The sequence below is a fragment of the Nothobranchius furzeri genome, chromosome 5 (assembly GCF_043380555.1).
Source record: "Nothobranchius furzeri strain GRZ-AD chromosome 5, NfurGRZ-RIMD1, whole genome shotgun sequence".
Taxonomy (NCBI): domain Eukaryota; kingdom Metazoa; phylum Chordata; class Actinopteri; order Cyprinodontiformes; family Nothobranchiidae; genus Nothobranchius; species Nothobranchius furzeri.
In genome coordinates this window covers 2,271,212-2,284,959 of record NC_091745.1, presented here as the reverse complement: position 1 = coordinate 2,284,959, position 13,748 = coordinate 2,271,212, and the positions used below count along the sequence as shown (strand labels likewise).

The 13,748-nt window shown below is 44.8% G+C and overlaps 1 protein-coding gene across 4 annotated transcripts in view; it reads left to right on the top strand.

Moving 5' to 3' along the window:
• Positions 1-13,748, top strand: part of adgrl1a (adhesion G protein-coupled receptor L1a) — a 99,861-nt gene that overhangs the window by 29,567 nt on the left and 56,546 nt on the right. For all 4 annotated transcript variants that reach the window (XM_054741273.2, XM_054741272.2, XM_015948442.3 and 1 more), the window contains exon 2: positions 11,202-11,387. In XM_054741273.2, coding sequence (XP_054597248.1) covers positions 11,318-11,387 — 70 coding nt within the window. In that variant the 5' untranslated portion in view covers positions 11,202-11,317. The remainder of the gene's footprint in view (positions 1-11,201; positions 11,388-13,748) is intronic.

The following is a 13,748-nucleotide window of genomic DNA, read 5'->3' as shown; positions in this document are numbered from 1 at the left end:
CAGCCATGTTTTTGAATTGAAGTTTGTCAGCTGGGTCAGAATCTCCTGGTGCACCTCCTAAAGCTGCATAACCCTGGCAGGCAGATTGGGGTCACTACTATCAAATTAGATAAATCACACACACACACACACGCACGCACGCACACACACACACACACACACACATGCACGCACACATAATGGTCAACACAAATAAGGCCTTTTCGTTTGAAACTTTTTGGCATGTTTGCTCTTTCCTTTTGCATTCAACAACTAAATTGTCTGAATTACTTCAGATAAATCTTTAGAAGGTCAAGTGACTACACTTTTCAGAGTCTGGTTGAATTACTAAACCTGGTGGAAACAGGGTAATCAGTAATGACCGGATACACTGACGGGAGCTGAACTAATGTCCTCTCAAACGAAAGGTCACAGCACAAGCATCATGATGCCTAACTGTGCTTTGCCTCTGTGTGCATCATTCGTTTCATAGTCGGACGTTGTGAAGCAGGATTGCTAATAAATAGCCCTCTTGAGATTGTGTGTTAGAAACTGAATACATGAAAAAAATCATCATTTTCCTGGAAAACGAAGAAGACGCTGACTTTTCATTAAAGTCCTCAGTAATTTGGTACATTCCTGTAACAGAAAGGCTGGTGAGACTAGAAAATTCAATAATCTTACAATCTATCTAAGCTCATCACAGCATGAAAACATCCCACCACCTCATACAGTATTCTGCTCATTTCAGATCTTTTTACTATTGAAGAGTAATACTCATAGCTTTTCCTCAGTTGTGTTCCTTTGACTAACTCACGTTCACTAAAATGACTATTTAAAATAAGCAGTGGAAAGAGTATGGGTGTCAAAACTGACTGAATAATTAGCTGATACTCCCACTAACACAAAAATGGATGCCTCCATTGTATGGGTGTTAGCAACGAGATGAAAAGAATGTCATCCTATTTTTAAATGTCACTGTCTCTTTTTGTTCTGAATCCCTGCTCTACTTTGTGCCACAGATCTAAACTGGGTCAGCATCACATGTGGTGCCCTGGTGGGCTCTTTATTATGTGTACATGTGTGTGCATGCGCATGAAGGCTGCGAGCGATGATCATGTGTGTCTTAGTGCTGTGTACACCGACACGTAGGAGGTGGCGTCGACAGTTTGCCCCGAGTGAATCCAAATGGTAGTTAAACAGTTATGAATGAGTTTTCTGCCTGTCGTCTCCAGTTAGGGTTGAGAATGATTTGTCTTCCATTTTTTAAGTTTGTTGCTGAAGTCATTTTCAGAGACAGAGAGCTCTTGAGTAGGCAGACGTGGTGTTTGTGTTGCTTTTGTATGCCGTAGAGCAACAGTGAGACAGGGGTTGCCCTGCTGGAGCCTCCAGATTAACAGACACTGATAATAACATACACAACTCACAGTGCGTCTGTCCTTAATGAAGATGGATCTAGCTGGGCCTGGCGGTGCGCAGGCTCATGGGGTGGCAGCCTGCCAGTCAAAGCCAAGTGACATCTGGGAACAGCTCAGTGCAAAGGATGGGCGGGAACTTCAGCGAGAGTATAATTTCATAACATTATCATGTTGTATCATAATCCATTTGGTGGTGGTTCATAAGATTAATGTCAGAGCAGGCAGTTATCGCTCTTGTTGTTTAGACTTAATGGTCACGGTGAATTATTCATTTCATTTCATTGATTTGCGACGCAACTCACGCTGACAGCGTTGACAGCGCAGATTGACTGATATGGACGGTATCTAATCCAACTGAGACTGAGGTTGAGCGGCAGTGGGACAGAGGTGCAGGACGGTGAAAAGAATCAGTCCAGCACCAACATTAACTTGCTGTGCAGAAACAAAACAGGTTGTAGTGCGTCTCAGAAAGATACGCCTGGATTAATTCATGATGTCTCCCTGGTTAGCGATGGGTATGAGATGAATGCCAAGTATGGTCAGAGGTTCTATCTCTGTAAGGCATTAGAGCTCATTAGAGAAAGGTTTGTGTGAAAAGACAGGTGGGTGCTGAGGTCACTTCTTCTGGCAGCTGTGGCAGGCATCACAGGGCAGGCATTGATGGGTGGTGGCATTGCCTCCTGTTGGATCAGTAGTAATGACCACTGACAAGCTCTCCACGGCCAAGTCCACTGGAGATCCTGTAGACCACCGTGGGGAGCGTAGGTATCAGCTGGGCTCACTGGCTCAGGAGCACGCTGTGTTTACCACTCATTTCCTGTTTTCATAAGCCACCTTCAGACCCAGGAAGTGTGAGTAGCGTGTGCAGCTGCCACTCAGGAAGTTTGGGCTCTTTGTTGTCTATTTTTTTGGTACAATGGCTTTTTTTTTGTTTTTAGAAGAGCTACAGCTCTTTCAGAAATAACAACAACATAGTGCAGACTCTAGAGATGAGGAGGTGAGTGGGTTGGGGCTTATGCAGAACTGCATCCAAGGGCAGATCGTAAATGTACAAGAGTATCTGTTGAATAAAGTGAGAGTGGCTCTCTCTCTCTACCTCTGTCTTATTCCCTTTGCCTTTACCTCTTTGGGAGCTACACCAGCTCTGTTTGATATCCTTCCACTCCGTTCTGCTGCTCTGCAGATTCCCTCATTTCATTTGCATTCCCTTAAAGCACACTTCCATTAAAGTCTACCCCTTTTTTTGCCTCTTCCATTATTCCTTCTGTTTCTTCAAATAGGCCCTTTTCCCAGTGTTGCTCTTTTGGAGCGAGCCTTATTCCCTATTGACTACACGGCCTATCCCTGCTCTCCCAGAGTCAGTAATCAAACGCATTGGCCCTAATACACAGGCCATTACAAGAGCTCTGATGTTCCATCTGCACAGAGACGGCACAATGGTTGTCATTATTTAAACGGCCCCGCTGCTGCAGCCAGCTAGATACTACCACACCAGAGCTCTGGCCTTAACTGACCTATCGCCGTAAACAGAGAAATGTTGGGATGATCTGACCTGAATGAGCTTCCGTAGTTGCTGCAAGCTTAACACTATTATCCACCCTGAATGACTGCTTTGGCGTTAACATTAACGCCGGCTGTGTGTGTGTTCCCACTGTGTCCAGGGCCAAGCGGGCTGTGAGCATCAATGCAAATGTAATAGAATCTGGTTGTTGTGATGAGGGAATAATATCTAATGCTATTATGTTGTCTTTGCAAGCGATAGCTGCACAAAATCAGGATTAGGGAGATTACCGATATGGCAGGCCAAACTGGAGGATGACAGCGGAGCGGCTGGGAGAGCAGAAGTTTACCCAAGGTTGATTCACACATTTTTCTGCCACGTCAGGAATTCAGTCTGTTTGTGGGCAGCTTTGAAGTGAACACGTCTTTAGAGTTTTGTGGCATTACAAATGAAAATAGGAGCTTTTTATGTGTTTTTTTCCTCTGGTGACACTATTAGAAGTGCAAGATCACACTACCTCTCATTAATAGATTATTAGATCGATCAGATCCATGTGACGGCTTCCTTGGGTGACTCTTGACACGCTGGTATGTATTAAATTCAGATCACTTCTCTGGCTATTTTAAAGAATTGTTAAACTCTTTAAAGTGACTGTCATGGCTTAGTGTCCCGGAAGGCAGGTTTGACAGTGAAAACAGAGCCTCCCACTCAGCGCAGCCTGATGCCCCGTGCTGATGGGAGGCATTTCATGGTATGTCTGCTACATTTCTAATGGAAAAGTAGGATAATTATATTCACTTTTGTGGGTGATTACTTTTATGGAGGTGAAGAACTAATTAATTTATTCTATCTCCAACTCATTTATTGTTACACTTCCTTGTAATGCTCCCTGTTGCCTAAGTCTTGAGAGAACAAAAGAGAATCAGGTGTGACAAAGCTTCAGCACTGACGAGTCAGAGGGAGGATTACTAAAAGCCCCGGGCAAAGCACGAGTTTTGTCAATCTCTGCAGTTTCATTGCACTTTACACATATTACCAGGCCTTACTTGGCTAAGTCTAGAGATGCTTCTGTCTGGGAGGGGGCTGTGACCAAATCTGAACTGCAAGGACTAAAGAATATTGTTGCTGTTTTTGATTTAGTCAAACTCAAGGTTAAGTCTTTTTAAATAGAAAACTCGACTTCTCGTCTCGTCTCGTCTCGTCTCGTCTTCCTCCGCTTATCCGGGTCCGGGTCGCGGGGGCAGCATCCCAACTAGGGAGCTCCAGGCCGTCCTCTCCCCGGCCTTGTCCACCAGCTCCTCCGGCAGGACCCCAAGGCTTTCCCGGACCAGATTGGAGATGTAACCTCTCCAACGTGTCCTGGGTCGACCCGGGGGCCTTCTGCCGGCAGGACATGCCCGAAACACCTCCCCGGGGAGGCATCCAGGAGGCATCCTGACCAGATGCCCAAACCACCTCAACTGGCTCCTTTCGATCCGGAGGAGCAGCGGTTCTACTCCGAGTCCCTCCCGAATGTCCGAGCTCCTCACCCTATCTCTAAGGCTGAGCCCGGCCACCCTACGGAGGAAACTCATTTCGGCCGCTTGTATCCGCGATCTCGTTCTTTCGGTCATTACCCAAAGCTCATGACCATAGGTGAGGATTGGGACGTAGATCGACCGGTAAATCGAGAGCCTGGCTTTCTGGCTCAGCTCCCTCTTCCCCACGACAGATCGGCTCAGCGTCCGCATCACTGCAGACGCCGAACCAATCCGCCTGTCGATCTCCCGATCCCTCCTACCCTCACTCGTGAACAAGACCCCGAGATACTTAAACTCCTCCACTTGAGGTAGGACCTCTCCCCCGACCCGGAGGTGGCAAGCCACCCTTTTCCGGTCGAGAACCATGGTCTCAGATTTGGAGGTGCTGATCCTCATTCCAGCCGCTTCACACTCGGCCGCGAACCTACCCAGCAAGAGCTGAAGGTCAGAGCTGGATGAAGCTAGGAGGACCACATCATCCGCAAAAGTCAGAGACGAGATTCTCCTACCACCAAACTCGACACACTCCACACCACGGCTGCGTCTAGAAATTCTGTCCATAAAAGTGATGAACAGAACCGGTGACAAAGGGCAGCCCTGGCGGAGTCCGACCCTCACTCGACTTGATTACAAATATTTAACGCAGCACTTTGCATCACTTTCTGATTTGTAAGTGAATGAGTGCCATTCAGTTTCGCACGCTCGACTGCGTCGGTTGCTAGGAGGCAATCATTTACTTCATAGCGGGAGCTTTGCCACTGAACCAACTATTTGTTGTTGAAACATCTGAGGCATGAACATCAATCCTAATGGAGGGGAAAGGCAGACGCTTCATCGTGTGATGCGAAGCATCTTTCTGGCAAAAAGAAACTGACCATCAAAACGCATTTCTTTCATTTTTTTAAATCAATCACATGTTTACCCGACTGAATAGATGATGGTTTTGTTTTCCCTAATTCACACATCGCCTCTCTACGCTCTGCGTGATTTCAGCTTAGTCTCAGAGCACATCCTCCTTTTTCAGATGCACTGCAACACCCATTAATTTGTTAGCAGTTTATGAATACGAAACATTTCTGGAGTTGCCTTGTAGAGGCTTTACTTTTAAAGCTGCAGTGTTAGTGAAATGAGCAACGTAAATAAACCGTCAACTCACAGTTATGGTGCTTGTCTGGGTGTTTCCAGAATGAGGAGAGGAAGCCCGAAGTTGTGGCGCTGAGAGTCACACCGGCTTTTTCCAATTATGCAGCAGAAAGTGTTTATGCAAACTCTTTGTTCTCCAGCCTTTTCATTCGGGTTAGCTAATGCTTCTAAACGCCTCATTCTTCCACTCAGAGATGATTTAAGCGATGAGGTTAACGGGAGAGCTTTTTTGACGGATACACACAGTCCCAAACCACATCCCCCACCCTGCATGGAGAAAAACACCCCGTTCTCAGTGAGCGTGTCTGCTAAAGCAAACAGATCCTAATGATCATGGTGATTATCGTAATGATCCAATAGAAAAGGATAATGAGGTTATTTGCTTTGGATCAAGGCGGCCGGTAAATTGACGGCTAACAAAACAAAGCCTAGCTTCTGAAACAGGATGACAGAGTGATGTAGCTGAACTCTGTTGCCGTTCCATTTTGACAATCACATGTTTTTCTTTGTGATGATACAACGGGATGTCATTTGCCTAGCTCACACCCCTCTCCTGCTCGCCCTCCTCACCTTTCCACCAGCACTGTGAAATTGGCACTCCATATACTCCCATTTTGTGGACTCTGGTCTCGTAGGGATATGACGTTCTGCTCTATTAGAAGAGAAACACTGATGATAATAATAGTGGATGTGATCAGTGTAAAGGTCACCCTCTGGCCTCAGGCGTCCATCATCCTCCAGTGAGGAGAGCACGAAGGGCGAAGACACCCATCTCACACCCCCTAAAGCTTGGTTTATGCTTGACGCATTCACTTTCCGCGCGGTGATGCGGCTCGCGGCTGGAACGCGCTTCACAACTCACAGTGTTTATGGTTTGTGCGGCTTGTCTCTGCGGTGAGCCAATATTCTCCCAAACTGAAGGGGGCAGCATGGAGCTCTACGGCATGCATCCAACACCACACCATAGTAGAAGTAGAAATTACTGTTTACAACATGGTATTTCAGCATTTTTAACAGCGTCCTCGTCTTTTCCGACAGTGCGAGCTATTTCTCTCCAAGAATTATTAACAACATGTTGATCACGGTGATCTCTGAGAGCTGAATCATACAAATGTCTGTATTTACCAACCTCTGCCATACTAGTTCTTGCTCGTCCACCATGTTTTTCCACGTCCGCGTGGTTAGAAAATTTCCTAGGTGCACGTTGCAGAAATTTTGGGCCGTGCGGAGACGCGGTGGAGGGGCGTGGTTGTTAAAATGATGCAATTTCGCCGCGCTGACCTCGCGGACGCGTCAAGCATAAACCAACCTTAAAGAGTCCAACCTCCTCAGCCTGGACTCCTCCGCCCTGAGGCAGACTGACTCATGAACACCAAAAGAAGAAACACATTTTCTGTTTCTTTGCTTCAGATTTTAAGATTCCTTTGCTGTTCTCACTTGGCCGTTTGTGGGGATGTGGCATCATGCTTCTTAGCATTGACTCGTCTTACACAGCGTACCTCCCCTACATTGATCATGTTGCTATTACTTCTCTTGCTTCTGGTCCGTTAGTTACTCGAGCTGCTCCTGTTCCTCCATTTTTCCTTTCCCCTTCCTCATTCCCCTCTCTTGTCGTTTGTGTTCATCATTTTCCTTCACTTTGGCCTTTCGCTTTTCCTCTCTCCCATCATTTCTTCTGTTCTCACAGACTATCACAATGAAGTTGAATGTTGTGTGCTGCCAGCTTGCTTTTTGTCACAAAATAGAATCAATTCGTCCACCATGCACTTTCTCCCGCTTCCCATCCTTCAGTTTCCAAACTGCCCTCTCCCGTCCACTCTTGCTCTGGCAGGCCTAATCTTCAGAGACCACAGGAGGGCTATTGTTGAAAAGTACAGACAGAGGAAAAATCAAAGAAAGGAAACAAAAGAATGATTTTTATTAATATTAACTTAAGTTGTAGGAAAATGACGGGCCCTTTACAGTACTGAATTCCTTTTTACCACCCGTATTAAAGACGGATCTGGTGGATAGGAGATGTAAGCTTAGAGCAAAGACAGTGATTAAAATGTTGGAGTTCTGCTTCAACTCATTTCTTTATAGCCTGCCTTTCTTCTGGGTTTGCCCTTTTCTGTCAGCAGCTGTTCATGAGAAACATTCACAAACCGACTCAAATGGGAAGCTGGACGGTGTTTATGTACCATGTGTTTGTGATGCACATCACAACAAGTGCATGCTGATGTGAAAACCAGCTGCTGCCGTCTGTTTTGTTACTTTCTGGAGTCTTCTTTGCTTCTTTACTGTTTGCTGTATGAAATTCTTGTTTTTCTCTTCTTGTGCTTGTACTCTACAACATGCAACACACTAACCCCCTCAGTAACACCCAGACAGGTTGGTGAACACGGGCTGGCATTGCCATGGGGGAGGAGGTTAAATATCAGAAAAGGTCAGGAAGATGAGGGGCTGCAGAGGTTGAGGGAAAGCCGAACCGGAGATGATGCTGAAGATTTGTTAGACGCCATCCTCAAGATTTCCATTTCCACTTCCTGAGGAAAAAGTCATTACTGCAGTTGTTCGAATAGGAAAATGTTTAAATCAAATTAGAAACAGACTTGTAGTCATTTTTAAATGACTATAGTTATAGTTTGATTATATTACCCTGTCAGTGAACATCGGTGGTATTGCAATATTTTTTTAATCCAGCATCCACCTGCTCACCTGTAAAATATAAAATCTACAGTTGAAATTATAATTGATGGACGAGGATGAGGGCCACTGAGAAGAAACAAAAAAGAAAAAGAATACTGAATTTTTAAAATCAGAATTCTGAGAAAAAGTCAGAATTCTCTTTCTTTTCTTTTATGCTTTCAGTGGCTCGCATCCTCGTCCGTAATAACTTAAATCACACCAAGTTGTCTTCTTATAGCTGCTGCTGAGGTGTGCTTTGTAATGCATACTCCATCATGAAACAGAGAATAAATGAAATCCAAATTTCCTTGAGTCTCCATTACTTGGTATTCTTGAGAAATTTGTTTTATTTTGCAGATGTTATGTATAGATATCCAGGTATCATCTTTCTGAATAAGTGCTACATGGTGACCTTTCCAATACAACTGAAACCTTCGTATTTGCTTCCTGCCTTTTGTTGATGTAACTGACTTAAAGCTGTGGAACACTGAAAACACGTTTCTCAGTGATGATTTCTGATTATAATCAGTCAAATTGACTTTTTCATGCAGGCTGAACATGAAAACAGTCTCCTACACCTATCTCCTGCATTAGCATTAGCTTCTGATAGAAAACAGATGGTGAAATGCTAGGATTTGAAAATCCTGACAGATCTACGTCACACTGTCACTAACCTTCATGGACTCGCCCATCTTGACTCACAACGGGGAAAGCTGTTGTTGGTTTAGCGTCCAGGAAACAGCAGAGAACCTCTCAACTCGTGAAAGCTAACCGTTAGCATTAGCAACTCCACCACACAGAAAAACTTCTCCAGGCTTTTGTTGATTGTGGAGATAAAACATCAGCAATGGAGTCAGTGTTGCGTTGCTGTTGTCCAAATATCAGGAAATAAGACAAAACCTGCCGCCTGAAGCTCATGTGATGTGGATCATTTGTAGTTCAAGGAAATGGTGCATGGGTCCGTGTCCCCCCGCCAACCCCCATAAATGTATTGTATTGCACATTTTCAACATTTACCGTTTGTCTCCCGTAGTCTAAAACTTCCCAGTTTTGTTTCTGAGGATGCAAAAATTCCAGTGATTTCCAAAATCCAATTAGGAGGGGAGGTCTTATGATGGTCTCTAGGAATCAAATTTAATTTATTAGCACCAGGTTGTTACCGTTATTGTCGATGATGTACATTTTTAATTGGCTGTGTAGGCTGTATTAGTTGTCATTATGCCCTTGTTTAATTAGATCATTTGTAATGTTTGTTAATTCAACCCACAACAGAGTCACAGCTCTCTGCCGGTTATTTAGTAGAAGGAAAGGTGAAAAGCTTGGGAACTGCAGAGCTACAGAAATCTGTAAGTCAGGTTGTGAAATTAGTCAAAGAAGCAGAAGCGCTAACAAAAAGATTGAAAAAATAACCAAACAAAGCATCTTTCAAAATGATTCGTTGAAACAGCGTGTTAAATAATTTTCAGTCACATAAGAGCTTAACAACTGTTGAGACCAGAAACATGTGAAAACACCAGTGTACGTTTACAGTTGTAGAAAAGATTGTTCAATTTTCCATATTACAGCTGTGAGCAGGTGTGGATTCGCTAAACTGTCCACGAGTAAAGTTCTCTACAGCCGACAGACGCAACAAACCAACAGCACAGCAGGTGTTTAACTTAAATTCAACAATTTTAGACACATTAGACAATCACCCGATACCGGAGGTGGCAGCCAGAGTGCTGCCAGCCTGACTAAATAAATGTAGTTTTGAAGTCAAAATTGCAAATCATGTTTTGGTTGGGATTACCGTGCCTTCGATTGGATAACATTGATGCTGCAAAGTTGTAGAAGAAAGCAACTTTTAACATCTTGTGATGCATCGAGTTCAAGTTCAATTCAATTCAAGTTTATTTATAAAGCGCCAAATCACGACAAGAGTCGTCTCAAGGCACTTCACATAATAAACACTCCAATACAGGTCAGCTCATTAAGCCAATCAGTAACACGTTTCCTATATAAGGAACCCAGCAGGTTGCATCAAGTCACTGACTAGTGTCAGAGTCTTTACAGCAATCCTCATACTAAGCAAGCATGCAGCGACAGTGGAGAGGAAAACTGCCTTTTAACAGGAAGAAACCTCCAGACCTCGGCTCATGCTTTTAGGATTCGGGCAGAAGAAATGGATGGAGTCATTCTTGTAGAAAAAAGGATTTATTATTAAAGAAATGAGCTTTTATCTTAAATCCCAAACTGTAGGACTACAAAGAGACATTCCCAAGTTTGTGCTACACACACACGCACGCACACACACACACACACACACACACACACACACACACACACACTCAGCAGGAGGAGTATTAGCTAAAACAACACCGTTTCTGTCTCCTAACCCCTGCAGGCTCTTCTGTCAAAGAATCAGAGCTTAAGTTTTACAATATGATTTATGTCGTTAGGCAAATGAGATGTTCGAGCCCTACAGCACCACACACTGAGATTCCTCTTTTCATGGTTTCAGACTGCACATGTGCCTTTGCCTGCACACACACACTCATAGAATACTGATGTTTTCATGTGAATGAAACCCAGTTAATATCCGTCTAACATATGTAGCATGTCGGATTCAATCAGGCAGCCAAACACTTCAGAGTGATGAGCGGATTGCGTCAACAGCTGTTTCCTTCACATTGTGCACAACGGCCTTAGATCTGCCACCTGATCATTCCACTTGACCATCACAAGAAGAGCCTCTTTTTTCCTCGTCTCTTCGCTCTCGATGCCACGTTGACTGTGCCGCACCATTTTTGAGCCTCTCAGTTTTGCGCAGTGCAGATTTATCACATATTGCATGGACAGATGCAGTGAAAGTCAGCTCCAGGAAAGTGAATAATAAAAACCCCAAAGCTGAACAACTCGTTTTTTATTTACATGGTTGCTTTTAAATTGTTATGGTTGGTAACCTCTGTGCTATTTCTACCTTTTTGCTCACAGGGTCACCCTCAGGGAGGGTGTAAGCTGAGGAAAGTGTCCGTCCACTCACCTGTGCCTGCTGACCACCTCTAAGGTTTCCCATCATCCCTTGCTCTGCAGCCTGCTCAGCTTCAGACATGGCTTTGGCGGTCTGGATCATCCTCACCTGTGCTGTGGCTTTTAGCAACATTACTCCATCCTCACAGGGTAGGTTTTACATCCAAGGTGCAGTGTTTCTGTTTTATGTATCAACAGGAAAATCCTGTATATATTTGTGTTATTTTTTTTTTATGTGAATAACTTTGCATCGATCCAGCTCATAATGTCAGGCACGAGCCCCTGTTGGATTCACTGTTGCCTGTAGCAGCTCGGGGTGGATTACTGCAAATGAGACTGTAATATTTATACGTTAGCTTTTTCATGAAGGTTGTTAAATGTATTGACTTTCTGACCAGGCTAGAAAGGCTGCACTTGATTAACCAAACCGTCTTCTGTAGTACACACGTGGAGAATGGGTGGTGCAAGGTGGAAAGTGCATGTGAGAATGTCAATAAAATTTCTCGTCATCTTGATGTTAGTTGGAGCGTAGCAGGCGAGTAGGAGGGAATCCGTGCATGTAATAGTGCCATATGTGTGACCTCCTTGAATGTGCCATGTACCATGAGATATTGCATTTTCTGTCTGTGCGATGGCCGTTGTGAGCTTGGCAGCAGGCGACCTGGTTGGGCTGAAATGATGCTGAAGGGAGTGTGTGTGTGTGTGTGTGTGTGTGTGTGTGGGTGATGTGTACGAGGATCGGAGCAGAGAAAGCAGGAAGTATGAGAAAGGCGGGGCTGTTGAGTGTCCTGCTAGTGGCCTGCCACACAGATAGCAGCGCACCATCTGCTGTATGCTCTCAGCCCGCTCTGTGCCAACAATCTGCTGCGTGATGGACAGTTAGAGGAAAGAGGCGGAGCTTCAGTGAGACATCACCACATGGAATGGCTGCTGATGACAAAGGAGGCGTTGAAGAATGAGCAGGAGAGAGGGGGAGATTAAAGTGTGTTTGCATACACCCGTGTCCATGTTGGCTGTGTCGCTCTCTGTGAGAGAGCTCTGATTCACAAGCTTCATTTCTAATTTGAGTAGATGTTGTTCTTTACATCTCAGTTTGGCAGCTTTATGAGCATTGAATTAGCATACATTCTGCTCCACAATCTTGGCCACTGGTATTATTTTTATTAGCCTGCAACAATCTGTGTGACCTGGCACTCTGGAATTATTAATAACAATCAATTGACTGCTATCTGTATTTAGCCCCGAAGCACAAGCAAAGCATTTGGTCTGATGAAATAAAAAACGTTTTTTTCCCCCTTCCATTTTATTTTAATGAATATCGACACATGCTCATGCACACCCACACTGTTTTAGCTCTCCCATGTTTTGGCAGTCAAACTTTGGCATGAATTCATCCTCTCTCTATTGTAGTGTGACCAGAGAAGCAGAGAGACACGGAAAAGAAGACAAGAGAAGTAGATCCTAAAGGAGGGGAGCAGGGTTTTGATGTGATGAGAGCTGTGAATATCAGTCTCAGACTAATCAAAGCTCATTTGGAAACCTACATGAGCATCACACATGGCTTCACTGTCTAATGTGTACTCCTGCTCTCCCCCGGTGTGCCAGCTAATCTGCCGTGCTTTAACCCCTCTCTGCTCCTGGCTGCACATTCTAATATTTACCCCTAAGCCTCGCACATTTATTCTCCTCTTAAAACCGCTCTTTTGTGCAAACATCCCTTACCAGCATGAGCTTTGTACACAGACTCCTCATCTCACACACATTTATACTGTTAAAAATGGTGTAATTCGTTATTTTTCTTTGAAATGTAAAAAGCTCTGGGAGGCAAAAGTAGCATTTTAAGTCATGAATAAAAACTTGTATAAGCCTACGGAAATAAGTGCGTAATCATAGTTTTCTGCAACCCCCACCCATGTGAGCCCCAAACAGAGTGACACACTTACCTCCCCAAGCTGAACGTCCACCACCACCCTCACCCACCTTTCATAAACACTGCAGTGGACCTGAAAGCCTGCTTGGCTCTAATGTGGCAGCAGCACAAGCAGCTGTGTGGTGGTGGTGAAGAAGCCCCGACACAACTTTCACTGTGCGCTAGTGGAGGCCGCCGGAGCGTTACCAGGTCACACACAGGCCCCTCCCTTCAGACTGGGATTTGTTAAATGCCCTGTAGATCACACATGTTCACTGTGTAATGATGTGCTCATGCAGGAGGGTCTGTGTGTGGGTCTAAGCACTTACATGAGCCTGCTCACATGTTCAGGTGTGTGTGTGTGTGTGTGTGTGTGCGTGCGTGTGTGTGTGTGTGTGCGTGTGTGTGTGTGTGTGTGTGTGTGTGTGTGTGTGTGTGTGTGTGTGTGTGTGTGTGTGTGTGTGCCACTCATACTTTAATGCCAGCGCCAGCTGACTGGTTGAATCTGTTCTCATCACTCCTGTATTTAAGCCTTTGCTCTAAGATCAGTCGAGTGGAAAGGCCCCTGGCCCTTAAGTGCACAGGCAGACATTTTTATCTGT